A 23862-nucleotide genomic window follows, 5' to 3' on the forward strand; every position below is an offset into this window, starting at 1 on the left:
GATAATAAGAATTGAATTGACCAAGGAAATAGCTGACTGATGTTTGTAGTTACTCTGCATTCTTACCATCCTAAAATGATGAGCATGAACAAGAGTTGCTAAGTGTAATTTTTTGTTACTGAGAACAGATTCTGCTGTTATCTTCAAAGAATATTTGGTTTTCTCCCTTGCTGAAAAAGCAATTTCCTTCAATACTTCTTGAAGTACATCTTTGGTTTCAGATAAACACACAGATAGATGTATGTAAATTCGTTGGTAAATGATTGGTAAATCTTGCTTCATCATTTTCTGGTTTCTTACTGCTGCTGATACAAGAGGCGCTCTCCTTAACCTGCACCCAACCGTGGCCTCTTAGCTGGACAGCCAAAACCCTGCTGCAACTGACACAGTTCCAGTGCATCACGTACATCACAAATAACAGTTTTACTTATCTGAATTTTCAACTTCTCTTTTTAGCACTTCATAATCTAATTAATACCGTGAAACTTGAATTTTATGGTTTTCAGTTTCATTGTACCAGTGTTGAGGTGTGTGTGTTGTGCCATTTTTATAAGCATGTTTAATTTTGAGATGACTATTCCTTACTGCTTCTGACACCTTTTGTCATTCTGAAATTCATGGCATATGTGTTTTCATGGATATGTCAGATACTCTTGCAGTACCATTTTCCATTTAATCTTTTAGACTGACACTTAAAACAACAAATTAGCACAAAATGGGCTATCGTTTTTCCCCTAGAAATCAGTTTGTTAAGTCAGAATAGTAAGAATATTCATACAGATTCATTTTTTGCTTTACCTTTTAACAGAAACAAAAGTTTATTATTTGTAATAGTTCAGTTATTTTTAAGATTTGGTGAGAATTCAAGAATTTTCTTTCTTTTCAGGTATGATGTAAGTATTAATTGCTTGCCTGCTTGCATAATTACTGATTGGTACTGGCATTTTCTCAGCTTTATGACCAGCTTCATACACCCAGCTCAACACAGAACACCTAATTGTTTTTAAAAAATAATCTCAGCATTAAATACAGATGCCTGTGGTGCTGTGTTTGTTACTTTTAGTTATCTAGATGTTGATCATTGTAACAGCACAGTTTTTGGTTGGAAAACAGCTACATTTTTTCTCATAGTGTCCCTTAAACATCCAGATCCTTGATCTAAGCTGCAATATTTTAGTACCAAGGTTCTGAGGTCATCCAGTTCCTTTTTGTGTTATGCCTTCTGTAAATCAAAACTCTTGCAGTCTGTCTTTGATCCTGCTCTACTTTGTGTATTTTCTAACCCTGCTACTCTTCTTCCATGCTTGCTCCCCTTTTCTAATCCATTTTGATTTTGGAGGAGAAACACACTAGTGATCATTTTCAGCTCTGATAGTTTTCTCTACTGAGCTGTGATTCTGTCCTTGCCCACACATCCTCCACAAGAGGAATCTGAATCCTGGATGAATCACGTTTTCCCAGTCTGAGGGTTGCTTCTCTGAACCTTTTTCCAGATGTTTCAGTTCGATGGCATGTGAAAATTAATATTTGAGAATTGTACTGGTTGCTGTCCCACATATGTCTTCTGAGACTTCTGGGCAGACTGTGATTAATTTCCTCCCCTTCCTATCTTCCATCCCCCCGTCCATCCTTCCTTCTTTACCTCCTTGCATTCCTACATCCCTAATGTTCTTGAGGTCACCTAGCTGATTGGCTCTCTGCAGCCCCTCAATGGGATGTATACTCAAGTTGCTGCTTTAAGGTATGATCATTTAGGAAGAGTTGATCCATAAATCCTACCTGTCCGAGTGTATCATCTAGTACATTGTTCCTTAAGATCTTAAATATATTGAAATATTTGAATACTCTGGAAAGAGTGCTAATCAAGCCTATGTGTATTTTGGTATACATTGGGGGTGGAGGGGGTGTGTATGTATACCTCAACACAAACTTATAGATGTTTTACATGTATGTATAAAAACATATTTATAACATTTAGCAGTGTAAGGGCAAATTGGGCTCCTCTAGGGAAGCTTGGGAGAAAAAAAAACATAATAAAAAGCTTGTGCCTGCCTTTGCTGAGAAAGGCTATATATTCTCTTAAAATCCCTTTTCTTATCTCTAGTCTTTCACAAATACAAAATTACTTTCTCTTTACCATTCCCCAGAAGACTTCATAAACATTACAAAACACAATCACCCAAATAACAGATATTGTCAACCTTCAGTTGTTGCTGACATTTGCTCTTCCCTTTCTTTCTTTCACACTTAAGCTGACCATGTGAAGATTTCCATTAGATCAAAATAAAATAGGCTACCACACTTTGGATGCCACAATATCATAATTCTCATATTTCTACATTCATGTTTTACAAAGGAGGGAAAGTGAGAAGAAAAAAATATATATTTTAAGCAGTAATGAGGTTGGAGAAAGAAGCGAACTTTTGGGCTTAATGGAAAATGAAAAAACGTTGCATTGACTTTACGTGAATAATCCCTTCCATCTTATAAAAACACCTTTTGTTACTAACACAGATATGGACACAGGGAAATATATGCTCTTTGAATGCTGCTTTAATTATCTTTGCTGCATTTATAACTGAATGCTCTTCATGAGAACTTTGATGAACTTTACCCTGTATCTCTATGAAGTTGCTTTCCTTTACTAGTTCTCAAAATTTCTTGCAATATGTGCAAAGGTCTGGAGCACTTTTGATGACAAAGTCAGTTGATAAAGAAATTTTACAAGTCTCACCAGTGAAGGTTTTCAACAATGCCACTATGAGTAAACCCTCTTTTCCTTTTCAAAAGACATTGGAACACGGTATCCACTTCTGTGTTTTGTCATTAAGAAGATTCTTTAAGAATTAATTTTTAAGCTTTTGTGGTTTTTCTACCGACTACACTAAGTCAAATTATAATTTATAATTTATTGGCCTTATTACAACACTTCATTAAAGTGTCAGAAGATTCAGCTTCTAGGCAGGGTATTAGTGCAAGAGCTGTGCATGCGGAGTTCTTCGCGGATGGAAATAGCTACGGCAGTCATGTTCTGCAGCGTGAATTAACAAAGATTGATTGCAATCTGTTTTTATTAACTCAAGGAAGAAAAGCAGTGTAGTGATATTAAGAAAATTAATTATAACTTTCTAATCTAGTAATTAATGTGCAGCTGGGCATGAGTGCAGTTAGTGCATTTCAGTAATTTGGCAGTCCTCACAAATTATCATCATCTGTTCTAAGGTAGACAACTGTTCTCTAATCCTTGCTCATATTTTTATAATCTTTAGCATTTCAGAATGGTTTTAACAGCATAGATGTTGGATATGGCCTTTTACCATAATAATGTGAGCTCAAGTTTAGCTTTATCTTTCAGAACTGAGGTTCAGTTGTAATTTTTAGAACCATCTATCATTCTTTTCCAGTGTTGTACTGAAATTTCTTCTGAAGCAGTTGTATGAATCTGTGATTACTGGTAATTGACCTGCATATGTTGAAGTGTCTTAAAATGCTACTGAAAATTTAATGTATCCTGTAAATTGAGATGCTTCCAATTAAATAGAGTTCTTATGATGATCACTTTCAAAACTAATCAAGTAATATAATGGTGTTACTAAAACTTTTATTGACTTAATTTTGACAAATTAATAACTGTAACCAATGCAATTACCGTAATGGTCATTCTAGTCTACATTTTTCATAATCTATCCCTATATGTTTTTCAGAAATGCAAGGAGAAAATAGAAATTACCTAGGTATATTGAATTAGCATGACAAGGTGACTTGAGGGGGAGAGTATTTGTGCCCTTCTTGCTTTCTTTATGAGGTATGAAGGTTATTGTGGGTCACCCTGTGCTCAGAGCCTCTTGTCTCTTAGGAAATTAGATGATACTGAACAGAAATTACAACTAGGATCCAAGCAGCAAAATTGATAAAAGAAAATGCTCTTAAGCAGACTGCCCAGTGTTGCAACTATCAAACTTGACCTACTAAAATCTATTAAGAGTTGTAATCTTCTCAGTACGGTTTATATTTAATCTTGTTTTTGACAAGTGATTGGGAAAAAGCACAAAGCATCTGTGTAGATCAGACCTGTAGATCAGGTCTAAAACTATTCAGTATCCTTACACTGTCAGTGAACAGATAGTTAAAACCACCTGATTTGTTTACATAAGACTTCTGGGGAATTTGTTTGTCTTGTTTTAGGAATTTTGTTGTTAAGTTTTGATTAGGAATGCATTAGAGAAGGTGTTCTGGGAGACCAAAAGCGAGGAGTTTTCAGTCCAGTGAATCTTGTTCTTTCAGTTCTTTTGTGACAAAATTTCAACAGAAAATGGACAGCATTTGCCAGAAGAGTTTTTCTCCTAGTACTTGAGACATTCTCCAGGAATTCAGCGGACTTGGGTTTTTCACTTCTCAGACATGTGCTTTTCCTCCCTAGGTTATTGCTTCCTTTAAAAGAAGCTATTAGCTAGAGAGTCCAAATTGGATATTACTGATAGGTGAATAGTGGGCAGGTTATGCCTAAGGGCTTGTGAATAATTAAGATCAAGGAATCAATGTGGGTGTCTTCATCAGCAGGTTAGTTCAGCTCAGGCGTTGAACTTCTTAAGTGTCTCTCCCGGTGTTCCCCACTTGCTGTGCTGTGTTTTGTGGGTAAATGCAAAAGTGCCTAAAAGTGGATATTTGTTTGGCACAGCTGACCTGCTTGTTCTCAAGGCATGTGGGGGATCACAAACCTGGCTTTGGATAACTAAGTAAAGCAAAGCCATCTATATCTTCTGTTTGATCCAGCTCAATCTGAGCAGAGAGCTAGCTAAATCAAATATTTTAAGCAGAAATTCAAAGATTTGACTGCTCTATAATGACAATAAAATATACAAGGGTTTGGAGGAGGTGGGGAAGTGAGTTACTGAGGCTCTAATCAAATAACAGCCTTGGAATTTACAAAGGACCTACTCGGAAATTTTGTTGGTTTATTGGAAGAGAATAGGATTCATGCAGATCTCATGTCAGTTTTGCTTCATGCATAACTCTCAGATACAAAAAAAAAACAAACAAAAAGAACCAAACAAAACAATCACAAAAAATCAAACACTAAGCATGAAACTTGCAAATTGTCTGAGGTTTGTGGTTGACCTTAATGACTGTGAATAATGCATGGTGGTGGTGACCATCTTATGCTGGTTCTTGATTTGTGTTTTGCAGCCGGTGGCATATCAGTGGTTTTAGGACCCTGAAATATTCCATTTTGTTTTTCATATCAAAAAAATTAATTGAATAAACTAGCTTGCTCTTCAAAATTAACAAATGGGCAGCACTGCAGTTTATTGCATTAGTTATAGTGAACAAATCACTTTGGAACAAACCAAATTAATAAAGAATATAGTTAATTTGGCTTTCTTTCTTTTTAGACACATGGTTGCAAATAATTCATATTTGAATTGTTCGAATAATTGAATAGTTTGAATCTGCTCCAAACCATTTTGTCAATATCCTAAGTTTCTAAATTATTTTCAAATTTGCTAATTGTTTTCTTTGAAGTTACCAATGTAACACAATTTTCATGAGCATTTGCAGTAATAAAGCTCAGTTTGCACATGGCAAAACAAGAGTAGTTACATGACATGCAGCTCTTTGGAGAAAGAGGTATTTTTAAGTGTCTTATGTATTGTTTGAAGTCATTCTGTGGTGGATTAGGCAGTCCAGCACTGTAAATCAATTTGATCACACTGTAACTTCCAGTTAGATCAGCTGCAATTTTTTTCTGTGTTTTCATGTACTACAAGGTATTACAACTGACAAAAAGTACACATCAAAGAATTAGTTCATAGATATGTAGGATAAAATATAACCCTAAATGATATCCAGTGCTGTATCTCATTCAGATGTGCCGAGAAAATTGGCGGTTGCAGAACTGACATGGGTACTAATGTCCAAAAGCTCCTCCAAATTCACTCATGTATATGAATGCCTCAAGGCTTTTTGTAGCTATCTGAGGTTTTTCCTCACAGCATTAAAAGGTATGGAATCTTAACTGCAAACTTCAATTTTTCTGTCAGGCCATTCCCTTGGGTCCCGTCACTGGTCACCACAGAGAAGAGATCAGTGTCTGCCCCTCCCGTTCCCCTCACAATAAGGCTGTAGACTGTGGTGAGGTCTCCCTCAGTCTCTTCTTCTCCAGGCTGAACAGACCAAGTGACCTCAGCCACACCTCATGAGGCTTCCCCTCAAGGCCCTTCACCATCCTCATGGCCCTCCTTTGGACACTCTCTAATAATTTAATCTCTTTTTTATATTGTGGCACCCAGAACTGTCCCCAGCACTCGAGGTGAGGCCGCCCCAGCTCAGAGCAGAGCAGGGCAATCCTCTCCCTTGCCCAGCTGGTGATGCTGTCCCTGATGCCCCCCAGGGCAGGGTTGGTCCTCCTGGATGCCAGGGCACTGCTGGCTCATGTTCCACTTGCCACTGACCAGGATGCCCAGGTCCCTTTCTGCAGCACTGCTTTCCAGGATAACATTCTCCAGTCTGTCCGTACATCCAGGGTTGCCCCATCCCTGCTACAGTACCCAGCACTTTCCCTCATTGAACTGCTTGGTTGGTGATTGCCCAGCCCTCTGATTTGTCAAGGTCTCTCTGCAGGACCTCCCTCCCCTCAAGGGAGGCAACAGCTCCTCCCAGTTTTGTATCATCTGCAAACTTGCTTAGTATCCCTTCCAGACCTCTGTGCAAGTCATTTATGAAGATGTTGAAGAGTACAGGGCCAATTTGATGCTGTGTAGGCTGAGTCTGCTGGGTTTTGTTCTCAAATATTGCCATATAATTTTGGAATTATTATAGTAGAGAGTAAGTAGTAAAGTGAGTAGAGAGTTAATGCCTGGCAAGTCAACCTTAAAAATGAATAACCCAGTGTGCAGCTCTTTGGTGATTGTGTTCTGCCTTGACTGACTTTTATCTCACTACAGACTGACTCTTGTAAGGACAGGGAAGAGTAGGAGCTCACTAACATGTCTTTATGTTGGGGAAGACATTCAGCCTGACTTCTTATCCAATAGGCAGATGTGGACTCTCTTTTAAGTGTTGAGTTAGGTGAATGCACCTAGACAATATCCAAAATTCATGGTGTTCTCTCTCTAATCTCACATAAAAAACTGAGTGTCCTTGTGTTTCCTTCTTTTTAATGAGCAGACCTTGACACTGTAGCACACCATAACCTAACTGAGTAGACCTGGCTTAGAGGATGTGGTATGACTGAATATAATTTAAAATACTTACCAGAATAGTCTGTTGTTCTATATTAAACAAGCAGTAGTAAAACCCCAGCAGTAAATGCTGTAGCTACATTCACATTGCTGTAGAAATCCATATAGCTGAGGATAAAGACAAAATGAGATTTGTACAATGATGGGCTAGTTTGAGACCTATTGAGAAGGAAATAAAAAGAGGTTAGCAAGACAGCTAAGTAGTTTGTTCCAGCAATTTGCCTTCACTGGTTTAAACTTCATGTTAAAATGACGGTTTTATTGTTATAACACTGACACATGTTTAGGAGGAAATTAGTTAATAGGAGGGAACAATCTTTCAGAAAATTAAATGAAAGGCTACTATTTCCACTTGACATCTGTGAAACTGCTGCTACATTCCTTGGAGTAGTGCTTAGAGAAATAAATGAGAAAGTATTCCTTATAATTGAGCTTTAATGGTATCCATATGCTATATATCTTGTAATGGTGCTCATGTTGTGCAGTTTCTGTGTAGTATGAGAAAATTGAGTATTAGTCTGTCAAAGGCCCATTAATGTAAATGTCTTGATTCAGTTCTTAGCTGTGGAGAGGCCCATGTGTTTTAAATACATCCCAGCAAATTGTGGTTGGTGCAGCAGCTCTGATAGTCTTTCTGGTTGACCTTTCAGGTTGCCCATTTCATGTCATACAGCAACCTCTCTAGGTAATGAGATCTACTGGAGCAAAGATTTTAAAAGGCATCATTTTGAATTTAATTCTTTTCAAATGAACATTTTCTAACAGGCATTAGAATATTCAGTCTTTCAGCAATGTTGTTTCACATCATGTCACGGTGTTCTACTGAGGCCATAAATGCACTGTTTTCTCTATCTTTTACCCAGAATTCCCTCTGTAAATTAATTGAGTTTTGCTTAACTAACTTTGTCAGCATTGTTTTAATGGCTAATAGCTTTTGGGCTTGTCTTTGAAGGCTTAAATATGTCATTTGAATATTCAGCCTGTTGTATGGGTACAGTTTACTGGCATCTGAGATTTTCATGAGTAGTACAAGTTCACAAAAGCCTACTTATGAGTAAGTTTTGTTTGTGACACAGATTGGTTTGTGTTGTTAATTGGCTGTGAATTGACCAAACATGTCTTAGGTACTTAAGATGATTAGAAAAAGACCTGTTGCTCTCCATAGAGCTGTAGCAGAGGTGGTCATGCTTTCCTCTTAGGGAGGAAAAGGGAGCCTGAAGATACCCTTTGGAAATCTGCCTTCCTGAAAGAAGCAGGAGTGAGAAAGGGCAGTCATCTCATTTTTTATTTTTTACTCTGATCACTTTGACTTGGGCCAGTGTGTTGCTCTCAAATTCCCAAATACTTAATGTAATGTGTCAAGAAGTTACTCATAATAGACCTAAAGATAGTTTATTTTGGTGGCTTTTTTGAGTTCAAGGTCTCTCTGGTATTGAAAAGACAATTGTGCACATTACCAAAAGTACTTATTTATCACTGACATTATCTTTCAGAAGTGTCAGAAAAAACAAACCAGTATGCCATATCTATCCAGAACATACTGCATTCCAGACATGATCTTCATTGCACTGGAAAAACAAATATGGTACTTCTTACATGACAATTCTTGCAAGATATTCCATGCTATATTATTCCAGTCTACAGCTGGGAATACAGAAAAGAAAAAAAAAGGGGAAAAAAGGGCAGTAATAAAAAAAAAGCTTGAAATACTGATTCTTTCACTTAAGCCATCAAGAGCAGTGAGGGATTACAAAAAACATTTAAAACCTTTGACCAAATGTTTTCCTGGAATTGGGACAGAAACCAAATTTTCTTAAATGCTTTATAAAACTGTATCATCATTGTTCTCATTGATAATTTATAAAAGAAAAATAGCAATGTACTTTCCCTCTGAATGTTGTTAATATGCAGAAGCTTTTTCAAGGTGATTAGTGAAACACCGTGCTGGTACAGGAACAAAAAGTACACATATTGTCTCCAGCAGGGTTCCAGAAGTGTGGGGGTTTTTTTCTGAACCTTTTTGTTCTATTGCTTTAAATAGTAATCTCTTCATGCTTATTTCACTTCATCCTTTATTCTATTATTTTCATTGTATTGATTAAAATCCCATTACTGTTAAGAAAAGCTTATTTGACTACTCAATGCCAGGTCCTTTATTATCTGATAATCTGGTTTACAAAATCCTCCAAAGAATATCTTAAATGTGGCCATGAGTATTAGTGCATGGATTGTGATTATGTAGTTTAAGTACTTTTAGAATAAATGTTTGGTACTTCTCATTTTCTGCTCTACCAAAGTAACAAATGTCTTTCAGCCTTTTTCAGCTCTATTGGATTGTTAAGTAATTGGGTGGAAAACTCCTTTCCTTCTTCAAGATATTTACTCTATTGAGGTATTGTTGTAATTTAATACTGCAAGAAGATTATGGAAGAAATTAATTTTTTCTTTAAAAATTCTAATCTTGACTAATCTGGCTTTCTTGAGTTTCTGTGGTAATATTTGTCCTTTTCTTTCTTCTTCGACTTTTCTTTATGATGTATTCAGATTTTTCGGGATCAGAATTTTTAGTGCATATGTGGGAATTAAGCTGTATTGTGCTGTGCCTTGTCAGCATCATTGGTTTCTTGCAAATAGCTCATCTGTAAGATGAACAGCAGCTGTGTAAAGGTATTTGTTGCTTGAAGTAATAATAAGGAGATTACTGACGAAGTTCAGGGTTAGGTAGAACACAGCTGAATAACTGGTGATAGAAACTCTTATCACAGGGAACATAGTGTTATTTCCTCAGGTGAAAATCAGATGTGTATTACATTATGTGTCATCTTTTTGTTTCTTTGTGGGTTTGGTTTTTTCCATTTGCTTGCTATACAGTAGAAATTTTTCTTGATCTTACCTTAATTAATAAATTTGATCTTATTTAAGCCATAGGTTGATTTTCAGTGATAATGCAAACAGCAAGGAGCTTGATTCACTTATAAAAATATGAGCAAATAAAATAAAATTTAGTGTTTATTAAACATGGAGCAAAAGCATAACATTCACAATCAAAATCTGATAAATATAATGTATGACATCCTCTAGCCATGTGATATGCCTGAAATTAATGTCATTTTGAGAAAAATAGGGATGGCCCTTTATTGTTAAATTGCCTGTATTATACTGAATAAATGTAGCTTCTATAAATGTATAAAGATGGGGAAAAATGATGTAAATTGCATGTAAGTACTTCTTTAAATAATTGACTTCAATTTTGTGTGGTTAGTAGGCATTGAAGGACAAAACTGTGCATAAGCAAATATGTTATTTGCTGGGAAAAGAAACTTTTTTATGTTGTATCACTGATTTTTTTAGAAAGATAATCAGCTCTAAGTTCCTGAATCTGAATGATGCTAACAGAAAGGATTTCTACAGTGATACAGGTGTTTTAGTCTGGCTGCAGGGATTCTCTGCATTCCTATTAACTTATTGTCTCTGCAGCAGTTTTAATGACCGTTACAGGATTTTAGTGCTCGATCAGTCCCCGTTGAAGCAACCACAAGTATTTCTATTGGCTGTGAGTAAGGATCAAGGCCTTAGTGACTGACAGTGAGCAAAATAAATTTTATCTGATCCCAGAACAAATGGATTTTTATGACACAGCAATGTGTGGGTAAAGAGAAACAAGAAGATGGAAGAAGACTGGGAGAAGAGGACATTTATACTTTTCTTAAAGCATTTGTCAAAACAGATTAAGTCTTTCACAACACTAGTCTGAAAAAGACTATGTAAGTTTTTTTAATCTAGGGGAGCTGTCCCTTTCAGTGAACCAGAATGCCATTTCAGTAGAGTTTCATACAGCTGTCACAGCATCTGTGACAGCAGATACTGAAGAGAGGTTTCCCTCAACAACAGTGGTGTCTCTGTATTGTGCATGTTTAGATTGATATACATACCCACAAATCCATATGCAAGCGTAATTTACAGCATGTGTTAAGTTAATGTTAATATCTGATGAATATCACAGCTGCAGGTCCTGTGACAAGCTGTCCAGTATGCGAAACCACTGTTGATCCAGCAGCTGCATTAGAAGGAGAAATAATTGACTGTCAGTCAGCAAGCCTTTGACAAAGGCTCCTTGCAATGACTGGAAGCTACAAAAGGGCTTGAAGCAGACCTTTGTGACTTGTCAGCCCATTATTTTTAATAACGGAGCCATGCCGTTAGTGTAATGATTTTGATTCTATGTTTCAAGCATTTAATGGCACCACATGCAGCATCAAGCACAATAAATGTGACTAGGTGCTTTGAAAGACTTTAACCTGAATGACTGTGAACCCACATAAAATATTTTTGTGACACAAGAAGCTAATATGAGCCAATTGAGTTCAGAGAAGAAAAAGATTAAATCTTTTTAGATTTACTGTCTGATGATAAGGAATGAATATGAACTGTATTGACAAGAGTGATACAGATATATTTTAAATGACTGAGATTGAGTTTAGGATTATTTAGGGTACTGAAAAATGAGTGGTAGGAAGTGGGAAAGGGGAAATTAGTGGCAGAGAAATTACATGTAGCTGTCACTTGCCCTCTGTGCTTTGGTGCTTTGAATCGTTACCTGTTCTTTTAAGTCCTCATCAGACTGAAAAAACCAAATACTGGAATTTTGTCCTGTCCAGAAGATTAGTAGTGGCTTTTCTTGAAAAACTGATACAGCCCTTCTGATAGAGAACCCATTGTTTTCACAGTGCTTCAGTACAATAATACCCTTGGTTGGGTTGTGAGTGTCCTTAGCCTGAGCTGGAGGGGACTGCTGGTGCAGGATCTCCACCAGACAAACACATCTCTCTGCCTTCACTTGAGAAAGTGTGGAGACAACTTGATCTCCAGTGACTGGCAGTAAAAGAAAGAATATCTGGGATTTGGAATTGAATATCTGGAATTGACTGGGAGAACCAGAAGAGAGTTGTGGAACCAGAAAAGAACAGAGCAGCCAAAAAAAAAAAAAAAAAGGCCCACCAAACTCATCAAGCAGAAGAAAAAAATAAAAAATATAGGGAAGTTCTGGGTTTAGCACCAATTCTCCAGCCTATTTCTATGTCACCTAGTCACCTCCAAATGCAAACTGTTCAACACTCATCCACATAACAAAGTTTGCAGACAGAGGAAGTTAACGTTTCTTTGCACTTGGACAATGCAGCTGATATAGCAAAAGAACAATTTAGCAGAACTTGAACATCAGTTACTAGTAAAGGAAATCAGATGTGGGAGAGAAACTAACTGAAGTCAGAAGTTAATTATCTAATCAGGGTGATGGGGGGAATTATAGCAAATCCTCAGGAGAAAAAAAAAGGATAATCTAAAAGTTGAATGTTGGAAAAGTGATGTAGAACTGGAAGCAGAGTCTTACAGAGGGATGTACTGACTAAAGTATATCAAAAGTGCCAAATGCCATGGCTACAGTGGTTTTAAGGCAGCAAGCAATCTTAATGTGAAATGTGAAGTTCTAAAGCTTTAAACTTACAGTTAGTTTGTCTTTTAGTATTAAAAGGCATGGTAGAGAGCACAAGAACAGAGATAAATGGTGTTTCTCATAGATTCTTCCAAAACTCTTAATTATTTTCCTGCCCAGTGAATCTGCTTCTCAGAAGCAGGAGTTAGTTTTTTATCGCTTTGCTTAGGATGTTTTTCCTTTGGGTTTGGTTTTCTAAGGTTTTTGACTGTCAGTAGCACTGAGTTACACCACTTGCTTCAGCAGGGAATTTCATTCTAATACCACCTTCTTTTATTCTGTCTTAACTTATCACATGGATGGCAGAACTGTGCAAATCCATTCATTACTTTCATTTCCTGTTATTTTCACTTCTCTTTGGGGACCTGATTAAAAGTAGTCCATGCTAGTACTTATTATCTCTGGCGTTGCTCTGTGGTGTTCTATTCCCTCTTGCTTTTTTAGCCTTTGGAATTGATTAATTAAACCTTAGTATATAAAGTAATAGGAAGCACAAATTTTTTAGTTTATTCATTAGTGTGTTGTGGGAGACATGTAGGTCTGTGCTGTGCTCAGATAACTTTTATCAGAAATTATTTTGGTAACAAATACAGTTTTAGTACAGTTTTAGATGATGACACTGAAAATACTTTACTTGTGTCATATTGATATTTCAGATCATGTAATGCCTGACTAATTGTCTCTCCCTTTCACCATGTGGGCTTGTAAATGTGAGCTTAGTGCTCTGATGGCTTGCCACTGAGTGCCAGTTCCACAAGCTTTGATGCTCCCTCAGAGCACCAGTAATGTGAGAAGTGTCATGGGGCAGACAGCCATAAGGAAAGGGTTGTACGAACCCTTTCCTTAAAATCCTGTAAAATCCTAAAGAAATTCAGTCTTTTTCCACAGGGAAATGTTACAGGAATTTGATGTAAACAAAGCAGCTCAATGGTCTGGATGGACTGTTTTGTAAAAATAAGATACTCTGATTATTTTAAGTGTCAAAAGACACAGTATCACTAGATCCAGATGTCCAAAAACCATGTATCAGACCACAGAAGAAGTATACCATGCTATCTGGTCATTTTTGGAGCCCATGGAGGAGGTGATTTATTTTTATTCTGAGCAGCTGTCAGACTTCCATGCCTACAGTAAAGCACGTTCTTCCCAAAGGCAGTTTCACTGGCCTCTGCTTATTCTCTGCTGCTCTCCAGAGGCAGATGAGATTGCTTCCACTTCACCTTGGTTCTCTGTGGCATTTTGGTCTCCACCTGGGTTTTGGCCCCTCCTGCTCCATATCTGCTGTTTCTATTCACTGTAGTGTCCTCTCACGTAAGTGTTCCCCAGCTGCCATCACTACTCTGACCTAATCATGAGCAGATACCTTTCACCACAGAGAGTATTTAGTGGACTTTCATGTAGAATGACTTGAACATGGAGCAGACAGAGCTCTCTTGCCTTCCCTGTGTCTGCCACCGCTGGCCGACCCTCCAGGGAGCTGGGGAATTGTCCTGGCAGAGGCCATAGCACAAGTTGATACTGGAAACTTTGTACTTCATGTATCTCCTGCTCACCTTCTGCTTTTACATGAATAGTGCTCTACTGTCTCTTTTGCTGTTCTGTCCAGTTTCAAGAGAAATTGCCTGTTGGGTGGTCACCTTGGTGAAGATCACTGGATAACATTTGAGCATTTTACTTTTTTGCCTGACAGTACAGTAAAAAGCCTGAAAGTAAAGAAAGTACAGTAAAGACCATTCTAGGGCAGCTTTAGAGGTCTCTGGGTGTGTTTCCTTATAAAGATAAAAGGCAAAAATGCTGGGACAAGGGTAACTTTTCTTCTTGGAAAATGTAACTATAAACATTACCTTTGAAGGACCTGATGGACTTCATGGAGAAAAGCAGGGATCTTGTTTTAAAATCTGTTTCATATTAGCATCTTTTGGGGGCTGTGCTGGTATTTCCTCAAATGATGAACAGTTAGCCACAGCACTCTGATTTTCTTGCTCTCATTTCCAGACAGATGATGACGTGCATGTGTCTCCAATACAAATGGATGCATCTCCACCACTGGCATCTCTGAAGTGGCCAGGAAATCAGCATATATTAATGCTGACACTGCATTGAATAGGCAAATAGACAAAATTGATGTTCTCAAACGAATAGCTCTGAGATTATACCTCTTCGTTATCTCACTTGTTGCAGTGAAAAACATTTGTGTTTTGTCTGACATTGCAACATATGTAGAAATCTTTCCTATTCCCTGTCATCCCATAAAATTGAGTAACCACTTGTGTTAGTCTTCCTCCTGGGATTGCTGATGGTACTAATTCACTATCTGCCTCCTCCTGCTAAGTCAGCATCCCTAAAGATCATCTCTCCAGGTAAGAGCTGATATGAGTTTCAGAGAAGGCAGCTGGGCTGAGCAGGAAGCTGCCAGCTGGGCAGTGGTTAGGTAAGGGCAGCAGTTAACACATTTATTGTCACAGCTGAAAAACTCACCAGCTGTTAGAATTTGCCTACACGATCCTCCTTACAAAGAGGAATAAAACAGACATCAAAAACTGCCCTGCAGGCTAGCTGGCTGATTTTCAGTTTCTTTTTCAGCTGTCTCCAGCTGTCGAGACACTGAATGAGAGGTGTTTGACCAGATTATAATAATTTTCCTGTCTCAGAGAAGGGACACTGTGGAAAAGCCAGAGCTCCAGCAGGAGTCTGGATGCCTTGGGTGATTCTGAGACCACTTAAGCCTGCAAAAAGTTAACTGTCGTTTACTGGAAGTTGGATAGGAACATATTCACACTTGCTGCTGGGGCTAGAAATACACAGTTACTGTGCTAGTCCTGTCACAGGTTCCTCAGTTCGACCCTGCCTTGGCAGCTCCCACCACAAGATTTGGGTGGAAAAGTTGAGTGAGTGCCAGTGGTGTGTGCAAACATGGGATTTCTGTACTTTTCTTTCTACTCTCAGACAAAGGTAAGGATGATTTGCCAGTTAGGGGGAAAACAAAAATACAGTAAATATATTTGAAGCAATAGCAAATAAATCATCAGTTTCAGTGCTTGTGAAGACAGGCCCTTAAACCAAGATCCACGATGCTATATAGTGTATTTCTGGGGATGGGGGAGAAAGAAGTAAATTTTAAAAAATCTTTTTAGCATTTAATTTCTGAAATAGAGTGATTGAAACTTTGAGCAAGCGTTGCCTGTGTGCTTCATAGTTGAGTTTGGGTTTAATTTTGCTTTAAAATATTAATCTCTAATTAAAACTCAAATCACACAGCATAATTTATTAGCATTCTTAGTTAGCTGCAGTACTAAAAGGAGAAAGATGTAGCTCAGGAGTTTGAAGGGAACCTTTTCTAAGTATTAACTCATCCTTTAACTCCCCCAGTGTGGTCTGTGTTGTTGGATTTAACTTCTCAGCAAGTTGTTAGGAAGGAATGTGTGTCTAATGATTAACATTTTGGTTTCTGAGAAGAGAAGCCACTCATCTTTCTTTCTTTTTTTTTTTTTCCTTGGTGACACATTGACAAATCGTTCCGTTCAGGGCAGTCCAAAAATTATTCTTATGAAAGTATTTTCAGATGTGGCAACCCTAAATTATACATGAAATATTAGAAACTCTATCAAAATGGCCTCTGAGAATCATCCTTTTGGCTGCCACTTGTCTCCCTTTCCTAAGGGATCACCAGTATGGGTCAGGTTGGAAGGGACTACAGTGGATTGATCACCTGGTCCAACCTCCCTGCTCCAGCAGGGTTATCCTGGAGTACTCTCCCAGAGGATGACACTGTAGTATCCATAAAATACTTTTTCCCTAGTATTTGCTTATTTTTATGTTGAGTGTGTGTGTGTATATTTAGAACATATTAATTGTTGGGGTTTGAGTTCAATCATTTGCCTAGGAATTTCTGAAAGCAATTAAGTTTTATTTAGCATTTTGATGTATTTTGTGCCATCTATGACTCTAGAGAAACTTCATCTTTGAAATGTATTTTGTTTAAAATCAAAAATAGATACCAAGTATGTAGAGGAAAAATCTGATGGTTTTCAGACCTCTCTCTTAATTTGTTCTAAGGAGACTTAGTTGATTTAATTAAATTAAAATCTTATGAAAGACTGGTAGTGACAGAAAAGAAAAACACCAAAGGCTTTGGCAGTGTATAGACTGAAGGCTTCTGCAATATATAAACACTTCATTAGAAATGCTGTGGCTGGACACTGTGTATTTATATTGACTTTTTACAAAAAGAAGACATAGGAATAAGACATAGGAATAATAATAAACCTTTCTCAAAAATAAGCAAGTCTGCCAAAATGGACTGTCCCCTTGGAGATTGTTCTAACTGGATTGAAAGACAAAACTGTGGAATGGTTTGGATTGGAACAGACCATAAAAATCATCTAGTTCCTAAAAAAATCATTAAAGATAAATTGTGAGCTAGGAAAAAACCTTTTATGTAATTAAAGATTTTAAAATATAACATTACAGAGTCTTTATCTCCAGTCCTCCCTTTTGTTATGTGTATTAGCCTGTAGAGAGTTAAAAAACTCATTTGGTACCTGTGAAGCTAATTGAAATTTTGAGATTTGGGCACCTGGCAAGGGGTAACTGTAGGATACTCGTCTCCATGGGTTTATTGTGTAACAGGAAAGACTCCATCTTCAGCTTAATCTCCTCTGTGAAGTGATTTAATTCTGTTATCTCCCTGCACTGATTATCAGGGGAGCCCCAAAGAGATGAATTTCTGAGAGTGCCCTTGCTGGAGTTGCAGAGCTCTCCCATTTCCCCACCTTCTCTCATGGTCAGACCTGTGGCTGGCACACAGCAATGCTGCTGGATTACAGTGTGGGGTTTCAGCTGTGCAGCCAAATGGCATGTCGTCATAATTTTAAGACTAAAACATGGAAAAACAATCATATTATGCTTTCAAAATTGTCTGGGGACCACAGGCTTCCTTCGGGGAAAAAAGTGGGGGAGGATTTGTGGTTTTCTTTGACAAAAAAAAACCCCTGATGATTCTACATTACTTCTGCTTTCAAGGCAGGTTTGCTTGGGGTTGAGACTCGAGGAGGAACAGGAAGTGCATCCTGGGGTGCCAGGAGGGGAAAGCTGCAGGAAAGTTTGTGTGTCCATTGCAACACCCTCTGCCTGTGTCTCAACCTCAATTTGGAAAGGTCCCTCTCTCTCCTGGGTGTCTGAGCCACAGCTCTGGTGGTGTGGAGGGTCAGAAGCCAGGTTCTGAGGACTGGGCTGGGCAGCACTCTGCTCCTGCAGAAATCCTCTTAAAACAGGATTAAGTCTAACCAATTCCAGTCACAATCTGTATTTTCCAGGCGGATCCTCCTTGGCCCCTTAGCACTGTTGGAAGTACCAGGCACAACCCACGTGCTCCAGCTCTGGTGAATTTCAATGGACCCCTCTCAGTGATTTCTCTGTCCTAGCATTTTGCATTTTCACCCATAATCACAGGGTAGTTTCTTACAGAAAAAAAAACAGCTTTAGTAAAGTCCAAAGGGGCTGTTGGGGCTTATTTTCATATTTAATTCTTAAACCTTTCTCAACAGCGGTACTTGGACATATCACATTGTTGCTGCTGTGTCTCTTTTATTCTGGCCTTTCACCTTTTTACTGGCTAAGTCTGCAGGAGGATACTGACTATCCAGTTGTGCTAGTGCATTTTGCATTAAATATTGAAATTCTGACTTCTTGCTCTGCCTCCAGCTTGCAGAGTTGTCCTGGCGTCCTCCAGGAAAGGTTGGGGTATAATAAACAAGTTGTCTGCAGAGACAAACAGTTCTGCTTGCTGATGACAAGAATTTTGATAAGTGTTTTGACCCTTTGAAGTATTTGTGCAGTTTCCCTGAGGATTTGCTTTTCCTTTCAGTTGAAAATTAGCTGCTGCTTTATATATATTGGAGATGTAGTATAATTTTTTAAAACTCTTTTAAATATGGTTGTGCTTCTGAATTTCAGTGATTTTTTTAAAAAGCAACCTTTGAATATTTATATTTCCTCTGTGGTTCCCTCTCTTGGTACACTCTGTACATTTTAGAAGACTTAGTGATCTCATACTTTCTGTTCTTATGTACAGATGAACCAACAATGATCTGCTGGAAAAATACTGAATTGAGTTACCAGCAGCCCAGGTCAATCAGGCTGGTATTTCCCAAGAATGAATGACAGTAGAATTACAAACACTGGTTTTCAGATTCTGTGGCACTCAGTGTTCAGAAACAAAATTTATAAAATCAGTAAGAAATATTATTAACCAAAATACTATGCTTCTCTGATCCAGATCCTCACTTCAAATTTGTCTTACTTACATAATAAAAGTTATAATAAGTCCTAAAGTTCTCTGAATATGTTACAGAAACTTTTTGTGTGTTTTATGCAGTGTAAAATATACTATTTTAGACACAGTGATTTCAGATAGGTTAAAATAGTACCCTGTAAACTGAAGATATTTTAGTACTCATCTGGATCTTCAAAGTAGTTTGAGTAGTGTGTCTCCTTCCCTCTTTCCTTCCTGAAGTGTACAGTAGGAGTTTTGTTTCTAACTCTGATGCCAGTACATGACTGACACTTAGTACAGGTTGTAGTGGATCAACATAAGAAAAATTGAAAAATTCAGTGGCAAGGTAAATTACAAAAAGAAAGCAAGACAAAGGAATGCAGCTAATATAAAAAGTATAATACCGGGCCCCATTTGCTGTCCTCCATCTCCTTCTGAAAACTGCATTTGTCAGTTTACAAGACATTTGTGACATTAAACTATTAAACAGAGTGAAAATAAGATGCCAAACATTTTCAGTGCTCTACAGGTTTTGCTTTGACTGGGAGGAGTGATCTGCACATAAGTTTGACACAGAGTCATAAACCACCTTTTGAGAATCGCCCAAGTGCCCTGATCATTCTTTGGGTTCAGATTCCCACTGTTGTTTCTTGACTTGAGTAATGGACATCCCCAGACAAAAAACCTGTAGGAACTTGCAACATTATGTAGGTTTGCTAAAACTTGGGAGTAGAAATAAAACCTTTCACCAGAGACTCAGGTTTGCATCTCAAGACTTCAGGAAGCCAGTGCATAACTTCATAACCAAAGAGTAATGAGATACGCAGTGCTGACTTTATGGCTGAATGGTAAATAGGTTCTTAGCATTGATTTGTTTTAACTTTGCAGGAGTTTTTGTTCACCCTAATAATGGTAATGGTATAGAGCTTGAAAAATGTCTGAGTTGGGAGCACTGGTTATGTTATCTCATGCAAGGGCAGAAATCAGTACTTTACTATGTCTAGTTATTAAGATTTACTGAGCTGTTATGTTTATTTATTGCATGTTATTTTCTAGGGCACCTCAAGTAATTTATAAATGTACTCATTGTTTATAATCCCTGACACAGATATATTTTTCCATTTATTTTGTTCTGTTTAGTTTCTCTCCTTTTTAAAGTTCTGTGTTTTGTTTAAAAGTATACAATATTTATGATTTGGAGGGTGGAGAGGGCAGGGCTGAAAAAAGAGCACCCTCCTCATTTCCTTTTCTTTTTTTTAAGCCTAAATACTGTTAAACACAAGTCAAAATCTACTTTCCCAATCAAAAAATGATCAGAGTGTGCAATCTGTCCCATTCTGTATGCTGAAAGCTTTGTTGAGTATTTCCTGGTCTCTCTCTCCAGGAGCTGACTGTCTGCATAATGCACACTGCAGTATCATCTTAAAATAAGGATGGAGTTAAATGGAATCAGAAGTAGTACTGTGGCTGTTCCAGTTAGTGTGAGGGAACATAGAAAACTTTCCTGTTCCATTGCTCCCAGAGATGAAATATATCCTATGAAGATGATCAGTTGGCTGGAGCCCCCCTCCTATGAAGATATGCAGAGAAAATTGAGCTGTTCAACCTGTAGAAGTGTTTCGAGAGACCTCACAGCAGCCTTTCAGTACCTAAAGGGGTCTGCAAGAGAGCTGAGAAGGATTTTTGGCAAGGGCAGGTAGTGATAGGACAAGGGGGAATGGCTTTAAACTAAGAGAGATTAGGTTTAGATTAGATAGATACCAGGAAGAAATTTTTTATGTGAGGGTGGGGGGACACTGGAATCAGCTGCCCAGAGGAGCTGTGGCATGAAGTGTTCAAGGCCAGGTGGGACAGGGCTTTGAGCAACCTCTGCCCATGGCAGAGGGGTTGGAACCAGATGATTTTTACTGTCTCTTTCAACCCAGGCCATTCTATGGTATGAGAAAATACCACACATCCATAGCTGAAGGTTGCATGAAAAATAGTTGAGGGACTCAAGTGCAAATTGTGGTTACTACTACTTATTGAAATGAGCTTTTCAGTGACAGAGCTCACATCTGAGGTTAAGCCAACACATAGCCTTGTTATTTTGCAGATTTACCAGAAATACGTTGATGCCTTTTTTTTCCAGCTGCCCCAACTGAAAAAAATCAAAGCTCCATTAAATAGTACCTAAGATGTTACATAGATGTTTATTCCACTTATTTTTTGCATTAAAATCAAAGAATGTAAGTTCATAATTTTCAAACCATCTTAAACAAGGAGAATCTTCCACTCATGGCAAAACACATTGCTGCATGCAGAAAACCTTTTGACAGCTGTGTTTGGAAATTTTCCTTGTTAACAAAACACACTACATCAAAGTGTTCTGGCAGGTTGTATTGGTATCAGCAGACACTGGGGTGAAGTGCAAGCAGGAACTCTATTAGGTTTTCTGTCAATTTTGGTTGATGCCTTGCTGCAGGAACAGCTCGATGTTTTCACTTTGAGATTGATTGAGAAACTTTCCAGAAAAAAGCACATGTGCTTTTTCCATTTGTACCACAACATGCTAACTTTTTGAAATTCTGAGGGTTTTCTTTTTCATTTTTTTTCTTCCTGTGAACTTTATGTCAGCTCTTTTAATCTGGGTGATTTGGAAACAGGATAAAATATTTTCATCTAGAAGTCAGCAGTTAGAACTTGAGATAGCATGTAGCAGAGATGGGGGTCTGTTCTTGGGTGAATAACCAGTCTGCAAGTTCTTCAGACTGTAGAGGAGATGTTTCCAGACATGTTGTCTGCTTGTACTCACCTTGATCCTGTTTTCTGTAGTATCTGATGCTTTTACATTACCATTCAAAAAAATTCCAAGCCACAGTAGACTGAAGTGCAGACAGCTTGCAAACCAGATGTGGGTTTCTCTTCACTCTGTAAAAAGTACTCTAATTTTTGTAAGAGAGATCTTAAAATGTGTTATTAAGATACCATAAACTTGTGTTCTGTTTCAGTCACTCAAATGCCATACCAAATTGGACTTGTGTGGATCTTTGCAGTATCCTGATTTCATTTTGTCATTGATTTTAGTCTGCAGCTATAAAGATTAGAAACACTTTTTGGGCAATTATTTACATCAGAGGTCTTACATGTGTCCCCACCTCTTGCACCTTTATGGTCAACCAGGGGAGCCTCATCAGATCTCTTTCCTTTGTGCTCTCTGTGCTTTTCTCTGCTTTTGAAGGTTAATGACTTGGTTTTATTTTGTGTGTCTGGCAGAAGTCTCAAAATACCATTTATATAGCTAGCAGGGAGATTGACTTAATGGAGTCTTAATTCCCATGCATTGGTAAAACTTCAGTTATAGACAATCTTTTGAAGAAGAGATTTTAATGTATCTGAGAACTTCCATCATGATTTATTGGAGTTTTTGCTGGGTTTGGGTTTTTTGAGTCACATTTTAACTCAGGAAGAGTTTTCATGGTTGTGCAACTGCTAATTGATGTAATGGCGGCTTATGTGTAAAAGTAAAATGAAAATTTTATTTATATACAGATGTGTTTGTGTTTAATGCTCTTTACAACTTGGAAATGTGGAAGATGTTCCAGTAGCTAATAAGTGTATTTGTATGTAACATTCATCCTAATAATAAGCCAATCTAATATGTCATTATTCAACTAGGTGCTCTGGAACACTGGCTAACCTTTCTTTAATTTCAGGAGTTTTTTTGCTGCTGGAAATTTCCAGGGGGAAAGAACCCCCACCTTTTTGTAGTGAAACTTGAGTAGACTTACCATTCTGAGTCTCAAGCAACTTTAGTTTCTAGTTTCTAGTGGGGTTTTAGCAATAAATGTGATTTTCTCTATTCTCAATACAAATCCTAAGATTAATTTTGCTGTGAAGTATCTTCAGGTCATAATTAAAACTGAAGTTACTCATCCTGGTACGAGTGCCCAGACAGAAAATACATACTTATCCTAGCCTATCAAAGTCTCATGCATTAAGAAGTATATGCTACATGCAATACTTTAAATTAAAGCCAATTCTGTATATATGCATTAATTTAAGTTAATGAGCAATTGCACTGTAGAAATTAGAGTTAGAACTGGAGAGTGCTGTGTTAAGTACAGAGGAAAAGAGGTGAAGTATGAGAATGCTTTCTTATAATCAGCAGTTTTTTGTCATGTCTTTAAACATGATATCCTGCAATGAAACACTGTGACAGTGCTAAGTGTGATGGAGCCATTTGTGAGCCAAAAGACTGGGTTGTTGCAAGAAGCAACTGTACAGCCTAAGCAGAGCTGGACTGAAGTAATTCAAGGTCCTGTGGGGAAATCTGGAAGGCTGCTGAAGCATGGCTCCTTACATACATATTAAGTACATTTAGATTAATTATCTTCTCATGATAATGTTATAGCTACTGCCTATTACATTTTATTAACATTGCCTTATAGATGCTCATGATTATTTTCTGTCTTTCTCTTCCCCCCATCTTAGTGGAATCGGTCGAAATTGGCCATGGGCCTCTGGTGGAAGCAGCATTTTGGCAGAATTTGGGACTTTGCATCTGGAGTTTGTACATTTGAGCCACCTGTCTGGAAATCCTGTCTTTGCTGAAAAGGTTAGACTGCTCCGTCAAAATCATGTTGTAAAAGATAAAGCACATATTCAGAGACTAATATCAATAGGGAGAGATTTGGATTTTCCTCAGTTGTAAGCATTTGTCACATTTTCCCTAATTACCTTGGCATATTTTTGTATTAAAAAGACAAAAGTCTCTTCCAAAATTATTCTGATATATGTTCTTGTATATGGCCCCATAAAACATTTAATTTGTTTATCTTCTACATTAGTATCACATTAAGCAATCAGACTGTACA

The 23862-nt window shown here is 37.7% G+C and overlaps 1 protein-coding gene across 1 annotated transcript in view; it reads left to right on the plus strand.

Moving 5' to 3' along the window:
- Window positions 1–23862, plus strand: part of MAN1A1 (mannosidase alpha class 1A member 1) — a 140095-nt gene that overhangs the window by 88162 nt on the left and 28071 nt on the right. Inside the window, exon 6 of the mRNA XM_066547076.1 lies at window positions 23480–23603. Within this exon, the coding sequence (XP_066403173.1) occupies window positions 23480–23603 (124 nt within the window). The remainder of the gene's footprint in view (window positions 1–23479; window positions 23604–23862) is intronic.

This window comes from Molothrus aeneus, chromosome 3 (genome assembly GCF_037042795.1).
Source record: "Molothrus aeneus isolate 106 chromosome 3, BPBGC_Maene_1.0, whole genome shotgun sequence".
In the NCBI taxonomy this organism is placed as follows: Eukaryota; Metazoa; Chordata; class Aves; order Passeriformes; family Icteridae; genus Molothrus; species Molothrus aeneus.